General features: G+C 39.9%; 1 protein-coding gene across 1 annotated transcript in view; it reads right to left on the bottom strand.

Moving 5' to 3' along the window:
• The window catches only part of FMN2 (formin 2), a 164,675-nt gene extending 162,311 nt beyond the window's left edge, over positions 1-2,364 (bottom strand). Inside the window, exon 1 of the mRNA XM_075042186.1 lies at positions 566-2,364. Within this exon, the coding sequence (XP_074898287.1) occupies positions 566-2,132 (1,567 nt within the window). The 5' untranslated portion in view covers positions 2,133-2,364. The remainder of the gene's footprint in view (positions 1-565) is intronic.
• Between the last annotated feature and the right edge of the window lie 21,876 nt (positions 2,365-24,240).

Raw genomic sequence — 24,240 nt, forward strand, 5'->3', positions numbered from 1 at the left:
CCCCCCTTCTGAAGGGAAAATTGGTTCCTTTCTGTAGTGCTGTCCATCTGTGCTTGCGTGGCTTTTTCCTTTTTGCACTAAGCAAATCCTCATCACTGCCTCAGTGTAACACCAGGTGCAGCTCTCAAATATTTACAGTACATCAGAACAGTGCTTAGCACAAGAAAACCCCAAACAGGATCACAGTTACAGAAAGCTTCGCATCTGAAAGATCTATTTATGCAGAGAGCTGGTCTGCCTACAACAGTGCAGCTCTTAGCATTTTTCAACAAGAATAATTTAAGGCATCCAGCCTTTTCCTGCAAGATTTAGACAAAGGAGAAAAACAGAAAGAAAAACTTCAAAGAGTTATGCACTTCCTTTACTGGCAGTACTGCCAGGCTGACACCAAATAGAGAGGCTACGCTCATTAATGAAATGTGACTGTGTTTGCAAGACCAGGCCTTCGATTTTAAAACTGTCAGCACAAGTAAAGACAATAGTACATGCAAAGGACTGAATTCAAGTATTTTATATATATTCTCAAAGACTCTCTGGGAAAAAAACCTTAATACATGTCACTCACCTGAAAAGACATTGGGAAATGTCTCTGTAGAAGCCTGCACCCCTGAGGACTTTCTTGAATGAGTCAAAGGCACTCTTTCCGCTTGCAGTTTCTCTCTAAACCCCTTGTGCTCCAAGTAGCCTGCAGAGCCCACCTTCTGCGTTATCTCACATTTGTGATTAGATACCTCTTCTGTCCAGTCTGCGGAACGACTAAATAAACCTGCCAAACTAGCAGACCTCTGCTTCTTGATTGAGACTTTTTCTTTTTTGTGGAAGGACTCCTGCCTCCTTGTAAAAAGCGGGCTCTGGGATGGGGAGGGAGAAGGTGAATGGTTGGGAGAACTCAGTTGCCTAGTTGTGGTTTTGATGTAACAAGGATTAATTAGATAGGGCTTAAAGCATCGGGAACCAAGCATCGGACTGTCTGCTGTCCCCTCAGAGGACAAAATGCCATTCTTCATTTCAGTGGGTAAACCATTATGCAGGTCCTCTTGACTGGCTGACAGAGTGTGTTTCCCTTCCTGAGTCTCAGCAGCATGATCACGGCCTGCATCTGAAATACCATCCTCTGTTACTGAGCCCTGCAAATCAACAGCCTGCACTTCAGCAATTTTAGTCTCAGCATCTGCTACCGAGGTTGGAAAAGGTTGTGTGGAGCTATGTGTCTGAGACCGGTTTTCTACTGCAGTTCTATTTAAATCATCTTCTAGTTCACTAGCTACAGCATCCACTCCAGCAATGAGCTGTTCCTGCTCCTCAGTCAATAGCTTACGTTCTTGTGTTTCAAATAAGCCGTTACCAGGAGAGCCTGTGCCATTTACCGCTTCTTTCAGTTCACGTTCAGTTGCACAGGAGACGGGAATGTTTTCTGCAATTTCAGATATTGCTGGAAAAGCCCCGTCAGTGTCTGGGCTCCTCTCTTTGTCAGTGGTAGTTACTGAAAGAAACCGTTCAAAATCTAAGGGGGCTGCTTGTGAATTAGCCATGTGTCGGCCCATTGTTTTGGTGACAAGGTCCTCAGTTCCAATGTTAATTGCCCCCTGCTGCTGCTGCTGCAGTCTAATAGCTTGCTGTATATCAGAAAGCAAATCCTCTTGTTCTGTGGCTGAATGGAAACTGTATATATCCGTATCAGAGCCAGAGCTGGTCCTTTGTCCATCCTGTGTCTCCACAGCAGCTGGGACAGCTTCATTTCTGATTTCAAAATGTTCAACATCTGTGTCTGAGAGACCCCCTTCATCCGCAGAGATGCTTATATCTGGAGTTTTGGTAACAATTGAATGAGTACTGTCCAGCTCTCCAGCCTGCAAGGCCTGGCTTTCCAAAACATCCTCCCGTGAACTACTATTCCCATCTTTAGCCTTGGACAGATTTTTTCTGATCCTCAGATTTGAAAACACTGAGGCCCTCGAGTCTGACTTACCCTTCTTCTTACCGGATTCACTTCCTTTTGCATGCTTCCCCAGTCCCCTTCTGCTTCCCGATACCTTCTTTGTGCCATCTGTATCCTTGGGCCCAGAGGCATCCTCTCCTCCTTCGTGCACATCACCTGTATTTTTCTTTAGCTTCCCATCTTGATTCCCCATGATTTTTCGCAGCGCAACACCTTCAGCAATCAAGCCATGCTCCCGTATTTCATTCCTTTGGCCTGCCGGCGAGATCCCCTCTAGCGATCCAGGTTTGTTTTCAAGCGGTGGTGATGCAAGTGAAGCAAATGCTTGCTGTGCCTCTCTCCCATCTGCTAGAGCTGCCTTTTTGCATAATGTGCTGCTTGCACTGGGCTCCGCTGGGACATGCTCAGTACAGCACTGAGAGCTGCAGACAGCTCCTTCCAATGGCTGCTGCTCGCGGAGCCGCCTGCTCTCCGGGCTTCTGCTGCACTCTTGTTTCTTTAAGAAGGATTCTGTGAAAAGTATTTCCTTTATAAAAGTCACTTCTTTTTCCACGGTTTTTATTGCCTGCATTGCAAGCTTGGCTCGTCACCAAATCATTTATAATTTCAGGACTTCGATGGTCAAGTTCCTGCAGGGGGGGGAGTTAAAGCAAGGTACTTTAATTACTCTGCAATTGTTCTCCAACTGTTTAAATGAATAAACTAATAACCTTGGAAAGAGAAATATTATGATTATTTAATAGTTTATAAGGTGCTTAAGCATATGCTACTTTGACAGATCACACAGTACCTCTGGTGATTTACATGTTTACTTTTTAAAGGTCACCAAAACACAATACATAATTTTAAAAGGATAGTCACTCTGAAAGTAGATAGAAGAAAGATAATAAACAAAAAGTTCTTTCCACAGTTTTAAAAAGTTGCACTTAAAATTCAATGCATTATGGTAATCACACTATAAAAAACCTCCCACAATTTGTATTCTGAGAAGGTAGATATACTATTATTCCCAGGAGAATCAACTCATCAATATTAAAACACACCACCATTGTCTTCCCTGATAAGAACATCTGGCATGAAACAAGATAAAACAAACAAGAAAACAGCAGTATTCAAATCCTACTAAGGAAAAGGATACAATAAAGCATTCCTCTATTCCACCCTATATATTTAATAATTGATTTAGGCACTGTCACTTACTAACTATTTTGGAAGCTTGTGCAACAGTTTTTACCAGTTGCTGCTTCTCCTCCATTTTTGGTTTAGATGTATAAGTATCAATACTTCATAAATATTTTTCCTGAACTTCCAGACAGGTACTCTCTTTAAAATTCAGATTTAAAATAACTGGAATAAAAACACAAGGGCATAATAATGCCAAATTGCCAAGTTGGATCAGTTCAGCAGTTCAATATCTTGGTTCAACACCAGCCAAGAAGTAATTAGATAGATTTCTGTTTATGATTTATCATCTCTAAACTGCATGGTCTATTAGGTTCATTTTCTATGAAAGACTTTATGCATTCCTCACACCTCTGAGCTTCTTTACTAGCAATTTCCCTTTCATCAGAGGTTCCTTAAAACAATACATCATTCCAGGGAAATGCATCCTATTGGTTTACCTAACTCTTGCATTTGGTATCATTTTCTCCCTACCAGAGGTTTCACTTGCTTTCCTCTGCCTTAATAGACATTAAAGAAGAAGAAAGAGTATCATTCACACTTTAAAAACTATGCAGGCACACCCTCACAAGCACGCTTTTTTTCAAAGGATGCTAAATACCTTTACAAATCTGGGCTGTGGTCATTGTTAAAGTGCTGTTAATTCAGTTTGGAAAGAATAGCACCGTCAATAATACTTGCAAGTAAATCATTTTGAACCTATTATAATTTTTTCCATGTGCTTCTTGGTCACTTACGGCTCTGATGTAAGTCTTGTCCCAAGGGGCCTGTGGCTCAGGCACCAGAAGCCTTCTGTCTACAAGAACTCAAGTGTTTTAAGTGGATCAGATGACTGTACACTCAGTGGTTTGGCTTATTTTTTTTTTAGTTTTCACTTATCTAATGAAGTGATTCATCTACTTTTTTTTTTTCATTTTCAGCACTCAGCATTCATAAAAATACTAGCAAGAGCTAGTATAGCAAAACCTGCAAGAACATGTTAAGTGATTTTGCTTTTTGACTACATTTCTGCTTTTGCTTTTTGTTATCCTATTTAGTTTCTAATTTGTTGCAGTATTTTATCTTTCACGGCATTATTACATACTTGCAAAAGGCTTTTGAAAACTCGGGTAATTTCACTCCATCTGGAGGTACACAGTAAGAATTACTTAAGGCACAGTTTGAGGGAACTATAGTAGTAGAACACTACTTTGATGGGTATTTTCACTGACTAGAACTGACAAGGATCTAACCCTTCATTACAACTGGAGTACTTGTAGCTTCCCACCCTATTTAAAAACTGCCAGAAATTAACATAGTGCAGAAGTAATATAAATATACTGTGGACCGAATGTATAAGGGAAATGTAGAATTAGTGTGATGTTCCAAAACATTCCCTCTCCTTCCTTCTCTGTAAACTTGCATTACAAACTCAACAGGCTCCCATTACAACTAATGATAATTCATCAGCAGTAATTACACTGTAAATCATGGTGCAAAACCAAGCCATCATCAAAGCTGGGGCTATAAGACAGTCAAGTTAAAGACTGATCTTCATTTTTTAATTAGAAACTAGAGATTTATAATGTTTTAAATCATTAGTATCTGCACTATTTCCTAGAAGTTTTCATATAGCACATCCTGGTTAGTAAGTTCTTCAAAAACACATGTAGATGTATAGCCATAGATATTACCTGAGTTTAAATATATTACACTAAAAATTATTCAGACTTTTTCAATTTACAGCTGTAATCCTAACAGCAAAAGAAATATAAGAAAAAAAGCCAAATCAGTTTCTAGGTAGTCCATCTGAATATGGTATCCTAACCATCATGGATTCTGACCAGGATTTCTGATCTATACAGGAAAAGACCATCACCAAAATGGGCATACTTACGTGAAGAGAGGTGTGCATGTGAACGTCAAAGAATTTGCTCTGGTTATTCCACATAAGGCCCAGAAAACACATTTTAAAAAGAAAAAAAAAAAGAGCATGGGGGACAGAATACAAATTACCCCAAAGTGGCAGTGATAGATGCAACTCTCAATCAGCATTTTCAGGAAAGTACAAAAGGTTAACATTAGCCAAACATAAAAACAAATGTTAATACTTTGGGGTTTGTTTATTTTCAGGATTCTTTTAGCTTCTGAAGAAAAACATATTATTAAAAGTCAGCAAGAAACCAGAACAATTTTGCATCAGTATCAGCTACGTTTTAAAAGCTAAGAATGTATTCAATAGTCTACACCAAAACAGAGACTTTCAACAGAAAGTAAATGGGGAAAAGAGGGGGTTTAAGTGTTCAAGAAGGATATTTCATTTTTAAGAGTCACTATAACTCATTCTCAGTTTGCTATAAATTGTCAACAAACAACTAAGGCTAGTTCGTGAACTTGCCTACCTACCTCATATAATATTTGCCAGCGGTCAGTGAAAAATACCAAGGGATGAGATCACAGACACAGGCCGAAGATTCCCCTCACCTCTCATTCACCTCCAAAGCTCAGGGTACGCAAATGGCAACACATAGAGAAGAGCCAAAACTTAACCTCTCAACATGCACTGTCCTTGCGCTCCCAGAGACTTCCACGTTAACGCGTTCCTGTTAGAAAAGCAAGCCCCTGTTATGATATTGTGTTTATTTTCAAGAAGGAGGTTACCATTTACTGCAGCCTCTCTGCAAACGTGGCCAGATCCCCCCAGCACTGCCTGCCTGCCCATCTGCCCTGCTGGGAGGGGAAGGGCTGCCGCCAGCACCGATTGACCACACCTGGGGGCAGGCCTCAGCCCCCCCTGGAGCACAGCCAAGGCAGAGCAGTGCCCCCAGGCAGGGCTGGGACTCTGGTGGGAGCATTTCCCCCCAAATTCCTCACAAAAAGGCTGGGCCACCAGTTGTCCTGCTGGTATTTTGGGCCTGTCACAAGCATGGGCTGCCTGGGGGAGCCTGCCCTCAGGAGACACAGCTTTCTTGGGGTGGACAGAGTTTTCACCATGATTTATTTACTGTTATAGTTCATTCTTCTCTCAATAGTAGTCGTTGAGCAAGTCCCTGAAGAGTGAAGTTAATAACGCCCCATTACTGCTGCTGACAGGCACAGCACTGCTGCAGGCCGTGTCTGCCAGGGGCCAAGCCTTTGGGGCAGGGTTAGGCTTCACCAGTACCAGCCCAGGGAAGGGTTTAAACCACAGGAGTGCTGGGAACACACAAAGTGCCCCAAACAGCACCCCGGCAGTAACACTGTGGCTACCAGCACGGAAGCACCATCATCACTGTGCAGTAAAGATGCGGGTGGAGCGAAGAAAACGTACCCCCAGAATGAGCCACACCACGTGCCCTGCGTGCATCCCCATGCTGCCCTGCATGGTGACTGAGGGGCAGGCTCTGTACGTGCACTCACAGCCAGCTCTTCCAGGAACCCAAAGCAGTTAGTCAGGCTACATACATCCATATATACGGGCTTCGTGCTCCCCTTCCCTGCTGGGGAGACTCAGCAGTTGGGGTGGGGGGGAGGCTGCTGTGGCCCAGGGCAGGTGCTGTCCTGGGGGAAAGCCACAACATGGCGGCCCAGGGTGGAGGCCTGCTGGAGGAGGCTGCACCTCATTCTCCAAGGCTGCAGGCAAGGTCTGGGCTGCCACTGGCGCTTTGTGCCTCGCCTCTGCACAGAGGAGGGCTGAGGGTGAGGTGGCAGCAGCGCGAGAGCCACGGTGCCGTGGCAGTGCTCTGGGAGCTGGGCTCTGCTCCCCCCAACATTGTGGCTCCTCCAGCCTCCCTTCAGCCCACTCCCTGAGGGGACAGGGCTACTGCTTGGAGAGGGAGAGTAGGGACAGCCCAGGGGATCCTCACCTCTGCCGTACGCACCCTGCAGAGGTTTGTTTTTTAATTCGTGGCTCAATGTGCCCAGGTTTGAGTTGGAGATAAAGGCACATAGATTAACAGGACTGTTTTAAAGTACTCTGGTGTCACATTACTGATTGGGATATGGCAATGCAGACAGTATGAAGAAAGGTTTATGTAAGCAGACCAGCCACCTATATGTCACTAAAGCTTGAATTTTCATAAGCAAGCAGAGGGCTCGTTCTCCTTCAGTCCAGTGCTGGAGCCAGGTCCCTGTTCCTGCTGTCCTCTGGCAGCAGGAAGCCTCCCTCAGCTGCCGCTCTGAGCATGCTGGAAAACTGACCTCCCCAGAAGGCACCAGCTACCATCAAATACTGCCTTGTACCACCAAAGCCATGCTCTGAGCAGTTGAAAATAGTTTCCTGCCCCCACACCCCCATCTCTTTCAGCTATAGGGACAATTGTCTTTTATGACTCTTGACAAGCTCTAGCAGACTCCCTTCCCCTCTCTGACTGGCAAGGGCCAAGTCAGGAGATCAGAAAATATAATGTGGATTAAGAGACCATAGTGGCTAGGGATGAAGTTGGTCGTGCCCTTGCCTCATTTAGTTTCTAGTGGATATGAGATTCTGCTTTTTCTTTTAATACTTGTCTGAGGAGTATGAAATCATGCCTCATGCATTGTATTTATATTAAGTTGAGGTGATCCAGCTAATGAGAAACCTGTTTTACCTATTGAAAAGTTTCTTCTATGAGGAGCTTGAACCTAGCAAGATATGATCCTAGGTGAGTGTTTGGCTTGCCTAGGAGCTTTTATTAGGTGCATGAGAAAATAATGACTAGGATTTTCAAATGCCTGCTACATAGTGCTGAATTTTCTCCCGCACAATTTCTAGCTAGGGAGAACTAACACTTAAAATTAATGTATCTGAAGAAGCAGAGTCTCCAGCAATGCAATGTTTGCTAACTACTATGCTGCAGAATGCCCACTGGTTAGGAGCCAAAATCTTTGTGAAGCATTTAACCTCCTGGATTTCTCACCTATATGCAATAATACATCTATGCATTGTGAAACAGAGGGGGTTTTTGTTTAAAAATATGATCAGCTCAACATAGCCAAGACCATACACATTCCAACAAGCCATTTTATTTTTTCCCCCTAACATTTCCATATTCTTCCTGCTGCTTTATTGTAAAATGTACTTTTCAGCATAAAAGCTATATAGAACCTTTCATAGTTACTTATATAGGAAGGGTTGGCTGAACAGCTGCACACAGAACCCTGCCAGCATTCCAGAGATGTATGCATTGCAGGTCACAGTCAGGTCACAGAAACAGTCTCTGAAAATCCAAGCCTCTGCAAATACTGCAGCCAGGGACTCCTGTATTTGGAGCACAAGATGCTACGCTAGTACTGTAACCAAACCCGAGCAATAGGGAAGCGTGAAGGTCTGTTTTATTCCTGATTGCAGACAGAAAATTGAGGTATCTTGTGGCACAATTCCTACATTTCCTTGCACAAAGTTAATTTCAGACAAATTTTATTCCAAATGTAGATAGCCAGCAGTTGTTTGCTAATATATGCTAAGCAAATTCAATGCAACAGTGTGGGCTGCATCATGAAAAAAATAATTAGTAAAATAGCAACTGACCAGGCTATTGAAGAAGCACAGATAAGACAGTTTGTACCATTTAAACTACTGTAAAGTACAGTAAAAAATCAGAGTAAGGGTCCAAGTTATAAATTTTATTTTCTAAGGGAGTGAAATTTATGCAATAAGGGTGTTTCTTTAGACCTCATAATAGCTTTTGAACACAGTAGGCAACATCAACCAAGCTTTTAAGATGAAGATCATTAAACCCCTGCAAAATTCACACACATACAGAATCAATATTTGGGTAGAGGCAGGGAAAGATAAGCAGAACTGACTGTGTCAGTCAATAAAACAGGATTCACACAGTTTAGGACTACCCACCACAAGCAAGCACTTCATAGGGAAAAATGAGAGCAGGCGCGAAGAGATTTATTGTACTAGAGGATAGAGAAAGGAACAAAGAATAGAAATCTGTAGGAAACTGGGCCTCCTCATTTTCATTCCTTAGAGAAGAACATATTCTGTTAAATCAAGCAGAAAATTACATATTGTCTTTTTGGTTTTCTTGGACAACTCCCAGAGTACTTAATGACAGGGTTGAAAAATGTGGACTTTGATCATATCAGTGGACCTTTTTGCCTGCAGAGAGCCCAAAATGCCATGAAACAATGGCAGATTTTTGAGCCTAGTCCTTTTCTGTAGGAGACAAGGGATTAATTTAAGACTTAGGCCTCTAATTTTATCTTTTCTACTGCTACAAGTATCTACTAGTCTGAAGGAAAAGTTGACAAAGATCAAGTTTTTCCTGAGGTTGTTCTCTCAGTTGTTAAAGATCTCAACCAGTGACATGGATTGTTTTTAAAAATATGTGGGGAGAAAAAAAAAATCATCACTTTTTACCCTCTTTTAGGCATCAGTTTCTGTTTTATTGCAGACATTCACACATACGCATGTGGATGTACAGAGTTTGGGTAAAATAGAAAAGCAAGCTATTGATCAGCTTTCAGTTCTTTTAAAAACAGCAAGCATCATCCTATCAATTGCCATAAATAAGTTCCCCCTAGAGAGAACCACCCTGGGGCAAGCTCACTTTGTAAATCACCCGGGGAAGTTTACAAAGTGGGATGGTTTTGAAGATAAGGCAATATTTTTGTACAAATTTGTTGCATTGTCTCAAATAGATTTAGTAATTAGAATTCATTTTTTGTAGTATTTCCATAGTCAGTTATGGAATTAAATTAATCCAACCTGGCAAGATAGGGAATAACATCTATTTCCTAGCCTTTGGTTTACTTCGTTAAAGAACATTAGCAAGGTGAACACTACTTGTATTAATGAACAAATATGAATACCTCCATCTGATAAAGAGTTCATAGGATGAAGGCCTTTGCAACTAGAGTGAATAAAGTGTAACTAAACTAAAATTATAAACCAGCATCCAGTGCAGAGAAAGATAAGCACTGAGAAGCCAGAAAGGAAAGCTGAAGTAGTATGGATCACTTATATAACATTAGTGTTTCATGGTTTTACTACTTCTTACTGTGTTCCTTTGTCACATGTTGTCACATGATGATCAGCAAGAGTCATCCATATGGGGGTTCATAACTGCCGTCTTCAGATTTCTGCTTTTATTTATTTACACAGAACAGCTCAAACTGAAATTGGTATAACAATTCAAGTCCATGCCTTCAGTAGACATCAGGGGAAGCTACTGCGGTGAATAATCTGGATAGATGCAGTCTCTAGCATATATACTGCTAAGAGTGATTGATGCACAGTGAATAGTATCCTCGACTTTAAGGAGTTGTTGGTTGAGTTGTGACCCCTCTTCAGTAATATCCTTGCCTTGTCTATACATGTGCAGCCTTAGCTGGCCCAATACTTTTATTTTAGGGCTCTATATATTTTCATAATAGGGGAAAGAGAGACCAGGAAAGTGAGAGGAATTTATGAAACCTAATTCAAGGCCTTGAGATCTATTCTTTCTGGGCTTCTTACGTAGAAAAAAGGCTAGCTGTAGAACAATTTAGCACACCTAAATTTGATTTCCTGAACTGAATCATTTCTGCAGAATACTAGTTCTTTCCACTAAGTTCCCATATAAAGGACATGAGCAGAGCAGCTTTATGAATACCCCTCAAAGTACCCCAGAAATGGGTGTTGTTATTGGCACAATTAATTTGATCTGTATTCAGGTATTTTGTCATTTGTCTGTTCTGTTAACTCTGCAGTGTAGTAAAGCAGCTGGCTTGGGGGACAGCAGTAGTTAATCAGCCACAGTATCACAGGATGTCAGCTGGGCTACAAATCCACCTAAATACAGTACTTGCTAATGTCCAAGTAGTCTTGGCTGCCTGACTAGGCTAACTAGCTTAGGTAGGACTTATGTACATTAAGACAGGTGCAACTATGTAAAGTGGTCCTTGGCTAGGCCTTAGCATGAGGGACCCAAACCCTAATTACCACACTGAATTCCTACTGTTTTTGTAGTTAAAATCACTTTTTCTTTTGTTAGCTGAATAGTTGTCATAATAAGCCAAGTTCTGGTGCTGATGATTGTCTTTATAAAGCAAATACATTGCAGATGAACAGCTGGCAGTCTATTTGACTTACAATAAGACAAAAGAATCATGGTGCAGCTGAATAACCCAGATGCTCAGATAAAGGTCAGGAAATTCAATTAGGATGATGATGTTTTCATATCAAAAGGATTATGCCATGCATAGAGGCCACCATTGAACTACAGCTTTTGTAGGGCTAAATACATAGGGCAACTAGTGTGATCCAGTTAGGGAATGAAAAGTCCCTCCCATGAGCAACAGCAAGTTAGAATTTTGTCAGATCACTGTTTCTGCTCACTATACCCATTCCCAGTGTCTCATATTCTTATGCCTTTCTTCCTCAACCTCAACATCTTCATCTGACCAAGTATCTAATATCAACTGTTCTACTGAATTTCTTGTCCTGAGCAACTCTCCTTTGACTTCATCTCCATCACTGTATCCAAGATCTTTTCATGTGATGTCTCATCTTGTTTCATGATTTCTCCGAGGTCATCCACAGACCAAGAACATTCTAATATGGTAGATGACCTGCTTCTACCTACAAAATGGCATCTCTTCTCCTGTACTTGTTTATCTTCATTCATTTCTTTGTCTGAAATTGTTGATCACTTCAAAGACCTACATTAGTCTGCCAGTTTCTAATGCACCTGCCCTTGCAGTGCCATTTCTTCCTTCTGCTCACCATCCGCATTCTCTCCTGTATGTGTTAACAGTTCTGTCCTGAAATGGTATATCATCACATTACTCTTTTTATCTTTTAATGCAAAATCTTCTTCACCATACCTAGATTCACATCTGTGGCTATAATAGAAGGAGTTACTTGCATCTCTTGATAGATAGCCAGTAATGAACAGAAGCACATAGGACTAAACTTCACTGTCTTTCACCCATTACTGTGGGTAAGGAATACAATGAAATTATCTCACAGGTCTAAAGCTTGGATATTATCATTGCTTTTATTTACACTCCTATATCCTGGCTCTCAGTTCACACTATTAAATGTTAATGCCCATGCCTTTCAAATATTGTCAAGACATGACTGACCATGTAAAGGACATTCTGTATTCATCATCTATTATTTGTGTAATTCTTATAAAATTTCCTTTAGCTTTATGCAGCAGATTCATTTCACCTTTGTGGGAACCCTGAGTTTGGTTCCAGTCTTCTTCTGTGTCACAATCCAAACAGCTGGTCAGAAACAAAAGGAAAGAATTAATAGTTTGCCTCCCTATCTTTTTATAGACAGTTTCCACTGAGAAAACATGTAGAAAAGAGATTAAGAACAATTACATTTAACTAGTACAAGCTTCGATTCTGAGAAAAAATGGCAAACAGTGTGGAGAGTTATAATTCAGACAATGCTTGCATCACATCTCAAGGTCTTAATTTCTCCTGAAACATTTTAGTTTAAAATGCCACAGCCTAGAGCGCTTTAGGAAATTAGTTACGGAACCTGAAGTAATACCAAAGCATTGATTTATGCAACAGTTGGCAAGAAAACTTTTAAGCAAATGTTTTATTATGCTCTATCCCCAACCTTGCCAATGTCATCATATTAAAAGCTTACATAAAATTATTTAGAAAAGAGAGTCCTTTCTAACATCCAAGCTGGTCAGCCTCACTCATCAAATAGCATGAGATATATCATTCCTACTTTACTTATGTTCAGGGAAGATGTTCAAGTAAACAAGATTGAAATGCTTAACAGCAGTCCTAAATTTAACTTAAAGAGGCTTTGGGTGAACTCTCAATATAGCAGCTCATCTTTTTTTATGTGTGTACAATAAGGAGGATGAATTATGCCTTAAGAGGGGTTATCTTTCTGTTTTTTACATAAAGTACTCAGCACTGAGGAAAAGAAACACTACCTGGAGGAAAAAGGTTAAATTTTCAATTCACAAAATTCTGACAGTCTTTTCTGAGCCAGCTTAGTCTTACCTGGGGTGTTATTACAGGAAGTGTTTGCTTTACTAAAGTAGCATTAGGCTACCCTAGCATAGCCAAAAGAAAGAGGGAAAAAAAAAAAGTCACGAGAAGACTCATGACTTTTAAATAGGGCATTCACATTGCCATCTGGCACTTTATTTATTTGCCTCTGTGCCAGAAATCTTCCCAATATCCACAGATACCAAAATATTTCAGGATATATCATCTTAAAAATAAAAAAATGGTATTTGGACTGATGGTACATCTGGTTCAACATCATGCCTCTAGCAGTGGTCAGTACAGACAATGTTGCAGGAAACACCTTAGAGGTAAGCAGTGGGAAATTTTATTCCCCAAGCCTGTCATCCAGGTTAACATACGTCCTTAGGCAGGGGATGGGGTTTGTTTGTTTTAAATAAGTCTTACAACTCCAATCTTGTGCTGTATTTCAGGGTGTTCTCGCTATCTGTGTTAGCTGCATTTTGCACTCACAGACATGTCAGTCAAAGCTGGGACTAGCTGCACCAAACACTAAGCAAAATGCTACAAGAGTACTGTTGCTATCCCAGAAAGCTTACAGTCTAAGTAGACTCACATGGATAACCTCATTAACTCAATTACATTCGTTCACTTCCCCCTGCCTTTCACTGCTTTTGTTTTTGCACCACAGTGCAGTGAATAGGCATTTGATGGGCAAATATCAGTAGCCCTCCAGAAATTATGAACTCAAGAAAGATTTTTGATGTGGAAAGGATAGACATCCTGGCTTAGTAAAATTAAGTGGTCATTTCATGCGTACAGCACCACACAAGTATGCGTAAAGGTGGGAAAGGAAAGAGTACAAAATCTGTCAGCACATTCAAAGCAAAGGGCAATAAACTACAGAAAGGCTCAGGACAGTACAGAGCATACATGTCACTGACGTGGGACGAATATTACATGAAAAGCTCAATCACAATGTAGTGTTATAAGGAAGTATTGGAGAAGAAAAACCAAAGACAGATGGAAGATCAATCTTTTTCTGTAATACATAAGGGAGCATTGCCTTGAACTCTGGTTCCTGGGTGGCTCAGCTGTGGGGCTAGACATTAGCCTCATGTTTTCATTTTATCCAAATACACAAATTCTCAAGCACTGAAAGAGCGAAGAAGACATTTGCTGCCTCACAGATACCAAAGTGCTGGACTGTTCCTGCCCTATTGCAGGAATACATAATTACGTTGATGTACTAAGCTTTATTTTCAACCCTTCCTGTTACCATTGCTGCTTTTGTGGCAAGATGCTGTAGTCAAATATGAGTACTCACAAGTGAAGGCAACTCTCGTCACAGGATCCATATTGACATTAAGCCCTAATCTAGATCAAGGGCTCACTGTGCACTAAGCAGTCTGTAAGCATAACAGAAGACAAGGTTTGGGGTTTGGGGGGGGGAAGTTGGTTAGTGTGGATTTCTTTGGTTTTGTTTTGTTTTTTTATCCGGGGCGTAGGAAGATTACAGATGAAGCAGTCATGAGCAGTATTAGAAAATACACTAATTTTCATCTTGTCAGATAATTATCTTACATCAGTCTAAGAAACAAAGAAGAAAGAGTTTGACAGAATATATGCAGACAATTCATCCTGCTTTTTTCTGTTCCACTCCACTGAATTTACTGTTATTCACTCCCATTATGGACTATTCATTATGTTATTGTTTTTATTCCGGAATCATGTCAATATCTGATTAGAAACAAATAAGCTGCTTCTGTCCTCTCTAACTCACTACTAATCTAAAATATCTCAAGTGCCACAACAGGGTTCTAAGCAGTCCAATGTTTCTGTGTGAAATTTTGCATTATTGGCAGACTGACACTTCTCCCTCTGATGTGAAAGTCCGTCTGTGTCTCAGAGAGGAAGTCAGATGGCTTTGTGCTAAACCACAGTTCTCAAGGTTGTTCATACAGGCAGGAATAAGTCCCTTGGAAATAGCTGTGAATAAACATCTGTTTAGTAGTATGCAGGATCTAAGATTTTTCTAAAGATAAAAGTCAAATAATTTCCATATATATATATAAATTTTTTTAAAGACATATTTTTAATTCAGCTCCTATAGTCCTCAGCACAGTTACAGTTCCTTAAACTGGCATCAGCCTAAATAATTTATTAATAAGGCTGCTTTTTTGGCAACTAAAGCCCTAACTGCATGGAAGATTTCAGAGAAACCTTAAGGCAAAACCCCCACAAAAGTTGTATTTATTTATAAATATACATGTATCTTGACACAGCTGCCTTGTTCCCTCAATTAGGGTCTGCTCCAGCTGTGTCCTAGAACCCTTGATACTCCAGTTGGTATAGCTTAAAATGAATAGATCCTGCCCACTGATTTCTGAGGAAGGCATACAGAGAAAAAACAGAAATACCTTGTTCGTGACCTAGAAAACTATTCCTTATGCAAATCTTAACATGTAGTATGCCTTATGTTTCAAAGAGATAGAATGTCAAGTTACTTAAAAACTCCCTTAATGATAGCATCTTCTGTGAGATATTCTTATTCTTTGTTGATTATGTTTCATTCCACATTCTCTTCTTGTTCTATTATGAAAATAAGTGCAGAGAATGGACCCTTGAAATGTTTATAATGAGTGTATGTAAAGGCAGCTTTAGAGAACATAACTTTCCATTAAAAAGCCAGCTTGTACATAAACTGCTGTGCTACAGAGTAGAACATTGAAGAAATAGTCATAAAATTCTAATGGAAAAGATAGTAAAGACCCAGGCTGTTGCATGAAGCAGAAAAACCTCCAGGTCAGAATGTAATGATTAAAATGTTGGAGAGAAATTCATTCAACACAATGAAACTGAGTTTTCTTATGTTCAGATATGAAGATGTCATCATAGAGAATTTAACATCAGTAAGGATTAAAATTTTGAACATATAAACATTTGTTGACTTCAGATGGAACAAAGAATTCTCTTCTTATGCTGCAAAATGCAAAAAAAGAAGTTTGATCCATGTTGGGGGTTATATACATGCAAGCTGCAAAAATCATTGTATACATTCAGCGTGATGAACTTTGAAAACTGCTGGGTTTTGGGGTATTTTTGAGTTGTTGTCATCTGATGACTGAGATACATTACAGGCATTATGTAGACACCAAGAATTTCAATAACTGGAATTGATTACAAGACTGTTTCAGAGCTATCTAACTTAAGTTCTCACTGCCTTAATGTCTTTTTTACCTAGCATATCTCAATTTTTTTTATAGAACCATTTGTCTAATGACTGCATGAAAGTGCATTCAATCTCACTGTCTTCTGTTAAAACAATTTCTTAGTAAAACCTCAAATACAAGATGCTTCTGAATTCTTCTGCATTCTTGAGCACAACTGGTTTCTACAGGCACACAGATGTAGCTGGACTATGTGGTATTAATTATCTCAACAGTCTGTGGCTTTTGCACATATTTCAGACTGTTTCTGCTGCTAGAAGAAATATCCACAGAAACTGGATTTTTATTGTTACCTCATTTATCATCCCAAAGCAGATAAAACGGGTCTGACTTACTAAGCCACCTACTCGGTTGGTTATTTTCATATGCTAAGAGTATATAGCTTCTTGTCTTTCATAAGATTATCACCCCCCTGATATCTCTAGACAACTCATAACTTTGTATCAGTTAGAAATGATAAGGATCCAGCTTAGGGAGATCAGTTGCAGATCTTGGAAGATTGAACATGAGCTGCTGTAACACCTCATTATCTGCTATTTATTTATTGAACGCACTCATCATGTTTTTCTCGGAGGATTTGTGTTTAAATCAAAGTGCACATCCAGCATAGATAGGGCAAGTACAAATTGTTTGGCACTACACCAAGGCTATTTTGGAAACATGATATAAGCCTCCTCCATTAAATTAATTGAGCACCTGTTTTTCTTAGTTTACCCCTACCATGTCCCCTCTTGAAGGCATGCAGGACAGAAAAGAACTTTTGTGATGAAAGAAAAGGTAAAAACCAATCCATCCATTCAAGCAGGTAGCCTGGGTCCCATGAATATGCTAGTCAAGTGTTACATGGGCAGTCTGTTGACCCTGTCCTGTAGTTACATAGGAACACAAGTGGTGTGCTGCCAAAGCAGCAAACCTCCTGTGACTATAGTGGAGGTATGGAATAGCTACTTCGCTGTCCTGTTCCTCTCTCCTACATAAGCACACACTGTAAGCAGGCTACAGAAGAAAGAGAAGGGAAACAAAGTACAAACAGCTGTCATATTATGTGGCTACTGCTTATTTTGAGAGATTTTGCCATAGTATTAGGACTCAAAGCCACCACAGAGGAGAGGGAGGGGTCTATGCAGCCATGGACTTTTTTCCCACATAGCCAGAAGCATGCAAAAAGCATTGGGTAACAATAAGTGAAGGTAGCTGGAGGCTGGGAAGAAAGAGCTAATTTCTGTTCCCTGTTCTTTTCTTTCAGTGAAGTTGTATCTTAGCATTGCATGCACCCTAGCTACCAGCCATAGGCCATCCAGTGCTTGGTCTTAAAAAAGACTTATTCCTAAATGACATATGAAGTTTAGAGTACTCATCTGAGCCTATAAGTATGATCAACTCTTTTACAACGAAAAAGCTTTTCTTTTCTAGACTGTGAGCTTCATAGGCATTTAGGGATTCAGTTACATATTTTCTGCTATGTTTTCAGACCTTCCAATTTCTCTGAAAGTATGTGCATATGTCAATGTGTTATGTCTGAAATATATTTAGCTACACTAACATCTTTGGAGGTAAAATGCAAGTGTATGTCTGCAGCTGCTCCTAGTCCAACCATCTCTTACTGGCACAATTTTCTGTCTTTGATGCCACCCATGCGACACCCCAAATAAGCCTCATTCACATGTGCATAGAGTTCGAATTCATCTCGTTCATTCTTCATTGCTATAAATGCCCTTTACCCTTATGCACAGCTGGTTACTGCATGGCATTCCTTCTACTTAGAGGGTGGAAAGCCTCTTAGGAACATAAGGCCATTCAGACCTGCTCCCTGGGGTGGCTATAAGCTAAAACCCCAAATTCAGCCTTCTTTCCTGTGAGATAATTCCAATATAATCCCAGGAGAGTTCCAGATACTGCCAGCAAAGTGTGAGCCAGTTAGCCTTGTGTCTACCCAGAATCTTTATTTAGCAGCTCATAGTGATTTTCCTCATCTCTTAGACCATTTCTAAACCATACCTTTAATGAAACTACTACTACTAACAATAATAATAAAATGGTCATAATGCAACCTTACCTTATTTCCTGCCAAAATGTATTCTGATATGGATTCAGCAACTTCTACTTGTGTTCAGTAGTAACATTTCCACACAGACTATACTTATGTGAGAGTCAGAGTGTCTGGCTTTTTTGCTCTGGGCACCATTTCCAGTCACATGAACTGGGAACAGCTTGATTCAGATGTTAACAGCCACTGACATTTGCAGGAATGTTGTTTAAAAAAAAAACCCCCGAACCCATAAATGCCTTGAGAAATTTCACTGCTTGAAAGACTTATCACAAAAGTTATTGAAAATACAGTATGCATGTTATTTGTGAGGAACAGTAGCATAACATAAGTGTTCATAATAACATGACACATAGCTATATAGTATGTTAAGGAGCAAACCATATTGAATAAAGTTCTGTCCTGAGTTTCATGTCTTTAGAAGCTCACTGAAGTAGGACTTGTGTGCAAATCAGGAAGGAATCTGACTTTTTGATATTAAATGGCTGTCAGAGTTTGAGAAATTAAATGGGACGAATTCACCTCTGGATGACAAAAGTGATGAATTAGAATAAATCTGTGATTGGCACCTAAGCTTCCAGTAAACTCCCTTCCCTCTCTTCATTTATTTTAAACACATTCTTCAATTTTGTAAAGGGATTTATTTTTATTTTCTTAGATTTGAAGGAGCTCTCCATCAGGTTTGCAACATTGCAGGGCAGGGAAGACAACAGGTTTGTGGTTTACATTTCACAGGACTGCAGTAATGGAAGCACTCACAGTTTAGCTCTTGTTCATTCCAATTAATTTCAGTCTCTGAGGAAGTCTCATGTTCAGAAGGTGACCTCAAGGGGCACAGCTATGTCCCTGAATCATTGTATTATAGGATAAGAGGTAGCTGGGTCCAAGCATCTGACAGACTCTTATTTGTCTCTGTGTAAACCTAAGTTACATAGATTATTTTAAGCCTTCCTCCCACCCGAGATGCTTCCTTCTACACTCTCTGGTCTTTTAAAGTGAACAAAAAGAATTGAAGACCTCATGAAGCCTACAAGGAGCGTTCACAACTGTTAAAATCTTTCACCTCTCAAGATAAGTGAGAGAGGAAAAAATAACTCAAACCCGGTTAAACATAGATGGATTAAAGCAATACACGCACATTGTCCCTTTAGAACCTTTGCATGGTTCTGGGAGCAGAATATTGATATTTTTCTAAGGGGAAGCAGAGAAAAAAGGAAATCATATAGTTCTTTCCTCTTTCCCCCTTAGCATGGTTCCCACAGCTCTTGGCACCTTAAGCCAAAGAGGTGACCAAACAACTGGCAAACCAAGCTTCCATGCTTTGCACAGGAAGGAAAAGAAATTGATAGGTGTGCAGTGGTGCAGAGCAGTTGTTCTAACACAGCTACTAAATACCTGCTGTCTAATGCATGCTTTGCAGGAAAAGCCTATACACATTTTATGGATGTCAGACTTCCTAACTACATGCAGATCACCTGTATCATGCTTGTACATTAAGTCCATCAAACATTTGTCAGAAAGGGGCTAATTTTGTATGTTTGGTATGGGCAGTTAAAGGAAAGAAGCAAGGCCATTTACTAAGGGATACTCTTAGCTGGATTTTTTTGTTCAGAAGCTAATGTCAATCTAATTTAGTGATCGTGTCCCTCAAAGATGAATTAATGTCAAGGAACTCCCCCTTCATATGCATTTCAGATACAATAAGCACGTTGGACTGAATGAGCATGAGCTACACAGCCAGTGTTTGTGTTCCACAGAACTGGCTAGGGTATACAGTAGGTAGTGTTTCAGTAAGAGCTACTATCCATGCGGTGTAGCATCCACACTGGCAGATCTGTCTGATGCCTGCAAATAATTGAGAACAGATGTAATCTTGTCATTGGCTTTCAAAATTCTCCTGAAAGTTATGTAAATCTTGGGAAAAACTAGTTCCATCATAACCCTGTATATACATTCCAAAAGCTAGATATGATGAGGCAGCGAGTAGAACAGTTGTTTCCTTTAGTTTGAAAGCATGAGAAGATGTTACTGTTTCTTTGTCATGTTTTCAGTCTAGATTACAGTTAAAGAATTAAGTGTTTGATACTCCAGAAGAAAGAACTCCAGCAGCCCTCAAATGCATCTGTAGGAGCATCACAGTATTCCCGTTTCATGAGATTTCTTCCCCAACCCAAGATTTAAAGGAATAGACCTAAAAGGAGAATTGGTAGCTCACTATTTTCTCCTGCCCCACATTGACTGCATCATCATTATTAAGATGCTGAATTAGACAGAACAAAGACATCATAACCACCTGTAAACTCCACAGTCCAAAAGAGGGTGATTTATCCTGCCTGAGCAGGTTAGCAACATTATCATGAAGGCATCACTTGAGATTATCTCGTGAAGTCAGCTCAAGAAGTAATAAATTATGTGAAGGTATTTGGAGGAAGGAAGATAGAGCAAGCAAGATAAGAAGCTATGGGAGGGGCAGAAAATAACTTTTGTTTAAAAAAACCACCACCCCCCAAATTAAAAACCAAAACCAACTGGTAAGATTGCTTTAAAAATTGAATGGGAAAACTTCCTTTTGAATTCATTTTGTCTGTAGAACGGTCACAGCAGTAACTTAAGCAAAGACTGAATATGCTCCAGCTCACCAGCCTACAGAGCTCCCTCTGCTTCAGTTATCAGACTGTGTATGGGATCTCCTGAACTTATGATCCAGGTTTCAGTCCCCCAAGGAGGTCTATGCACTGGTCATTTACTGAGTCACACATGTGTGTGAATTTTGTGTCTTTAGCAGTACATGAGCTAATTTAACTGCAGGTGCAAGTCAGAGAAATTGCTCTTGAACTTTTTTCCTCCAATTACCAAGTAATTCTATCTTAATGTTAAGACAAGGTCAATCAAAACTGATGCCCTACAAAGAAAGCACCAGTATGGAGATGTTTTGCTACAACATGTCTCCCAAGGTTCTAGTCAGTCAAGACAGGAAAGTGGATTTTAATTTGTTGTTTCTACCTGTCGGGAAAAAATAGAGTGAAGTTGCCATGTATAGTAGCAGTGTTTTGTTTGCTTTCTTGGTTGGTTTGTCTTGGTTTGGGGTTTTGGGGTTTTTTTTGTAGGTTTTTTGGTTTGTTTTTTTTTTTTTTATTTGTTTTGGTTTTTTTGGTGCAGGATACAAATACAAACTTAGCTTTGGTGAAATATAAGTAGAAGGTAATATGCATTAAAGTGCCCTGCCAAAAGTCATGCCTAGAAATATAAGAATGTTTTTTCCGCTGTCCAAAGTAGCATCTAGAATGAGATTAACTGAGAGTAGTTGCCTTTTCCCCCCACAAACTGTTGAAGGCAAGCTAGTAATGTTATTTCTCAGAAATTGAGTCACCTCATACAAAAGCTTTTGTGAAGAAGAATCTTGCAGAGTTTCTTGACATTAAGTCAGAACTCTGCTTTCTTTATGTAACAGTCTCCTCAGAGAATTTGATTGTTACAGCTAAGTACCATGTAATAGCTTTGCTCTTGGCCTTCCATATGCTGGAAATGAAAAGTTACATTAGTTTTTGAAGGAACCATTAAGTGCCCACCAAGTTCTAATCCTACTTCTATTACCAAAATGGGGGTTTAGGACTGAAAGCCACGCAGCATGAAACTTAAGAACTGTAACATGGAGAACATCACTGTTTCAGAAAAACAAAGCAGCAAAAAGAAAAAAAAGTTTTATTATAAGGAAATATGTTCAGTAAGTACACTTTCCTTTGCTTGAAAGTTCAGCACAGAGCAAGCTCTTTCACTGCTTTCAAATCCTGTGATACTCTATTTGAGCTGATTTCTCAGTTCTGCTAGATGTGTGATGTGCCAGTATTTGTGATGATTCAGGCACTGAAATTCTTGCATGTAGAAAAATTAAGCATTTTAAACTGAGTTGCTGATCAAGATAGGAAAGGATCACATCTCAGTGGAGGCACTCAAAGGACAGGGGAAAAATGTCAAATTATAGAGCAACATGAATGTCTGTGCTTCCATTATTCCACTGCTCAGAAGTGTATCTTTACACATACAGGGAGGTAAAAGAATTTTGTCAGGTAAATAATTTCTCTGGCACAGAAACCCATAGGAAATTAAGCAATAAATCTCTATAAATTTGTCTTTAGTTTTTAACCTTTATTTTGCCTTCTGGTCATTAGTTCAAGCCCACTTACTGAAACACTGCTGAACATACTGCTTTGTCAGAGGTCCTGCAGAGTGCTGCGTAGAATAAGTTAAGGTAGGTATTTTGCATAAGCATTTTTTTATACAATATAAAGCATCCTCAGAATGCCAGATAGATATTATTAAATTTTATGGTATCCTGTACAGAGATAGCACTCATTTTATGGAGACAGAGAGTCAAAAAGCAATTAGAGTATCAACTTGGCGTTTACATCATATTCTGCATTTCAAAGGCTGAGGCAGAATTCCCAGAAAAGTCCTACATTTTTGGGACAGACAGGACTGCTGTTGAAAGGGTACATTATTACCCTAAAAAAAAAAATCAGACAGCAGAAACAGCCAGAAATAGTAGAGAAATATCTACAATAACTATACTACTGGGAAACATGCAATTCTTGCTCTCAGCCTGAAACAGCAACTTCATTGCTCCACTAGCTGCTGTTGGCTGCAGGAAAAAGCACAAGGCAGGATTTCCTGTGGCTTTTCCATGTATGTGGGCCTGAGTAGAATCATAATCCCAGTATATGGGATATACTATATTGCCTCAGAAATTAGGTGCACGTCAGTGAATATACTGCCAGTTCTAACACTCTGCCTACTGGGTCTATCCTGCAGCCTCTAAAAGAGAAGAATCTCTGTGATGAGAGAAAGATAGCAAGAAAATAAAGAGAAGGTAAAAGCTAGACTGATCATTAAGAAAATAAAGTTGTTGACTTTGTTTATAGGAAACCATAGAGCTGTTTTCTAACAGTTGCAAGGACTGGGAAAGTGTTTCACAATCCAAATTGAGAATTAGTTCTAGCATCTGCCATCACTTTCTGAGCAGATCCTGGGTAATTCATGCTGCTGAACTTGTAATGCTTTGCATGCTCAGCGAGCCCATGGATCAGGAGGGGCCCAGCAACAGCAGCAGAAATCTCACGGATGTCTCAGTATTGTTGTGTCCCTTCTACAAGTGTGGAAACACAGACGGATGATGTACCTTGCCAAAAGCTGTCCAGCAACTGGGCAAGAGGACTGCCTCAAGCCCAAGGCCTGTGCCCAAGTCACTGAAGACCTCAGTCCTTAAAAGCAGCCCATCGCTTTAACTAAAGCTGTGTCCCTGTTTTGGGAAAAGACTCTACTTCACTGCTCAGAAAGGTCTAAAGCTGTACCTGCTTGGTTCCACAAATTGCACTGAATAAGACAGGCGCCCTGTTTAAGGACAAAGAGAGGAAGATTTGGATGTAGATAAAACCATCTCCTTTTAACTGTTCCTCAGGTAAGAGATGGAAAGGAAACCCCACTTGTGGTGGCCACATAGAGATACATTCTCAAACACTTGCTACAAAAACATATCCTGCCTAAAGCTGAAGCTACAAGTGCTGTGACAGGTTTTCTCACATTACCTTTCAAACCAACCCACCGACCTGAAGTTTGCTACAGATAAGAGCACCTTGTTTTGATGTAGGGTTTGTATGCTTTATATGCCACTCCCTGCCTATTCAGTTGTTTTTCTTCATTCAGTGCTCAGTTTCTTATTGAAAAAACAAATTTTCTTATGAACATTTTCTTCCCTCCACAGTAACCTATGGATATTTTAAGCTATATGCATGAATGAAGTTTTTCCATAATCTTCCTATACTTAAATTGGTAACATTTCTGTGTTTTAGTTTGAAATAAAGCAGGTTACATTTTGCTTCCAGTTAAAAGGTTCCTACCCTTAAGATATAAAAGATTAGCTATATAAACAACGTGGTTAAAAAACCCCACAACTACTTCTGTTTGCA

The sequence above is a fragment of the Buteo buteo genome, chromosome 12, assembly GCF_964188355.1.
Source record: "Buteo buteo chromosome 12, bButBut1.hap1.1, whole genome shotgun sequence".
Lineage (NCBI taxonomy): Eukaryota > Metazoa > Chordata > Aves > Accipitriformes > Accipitridae > Buteo > Buteo buteo.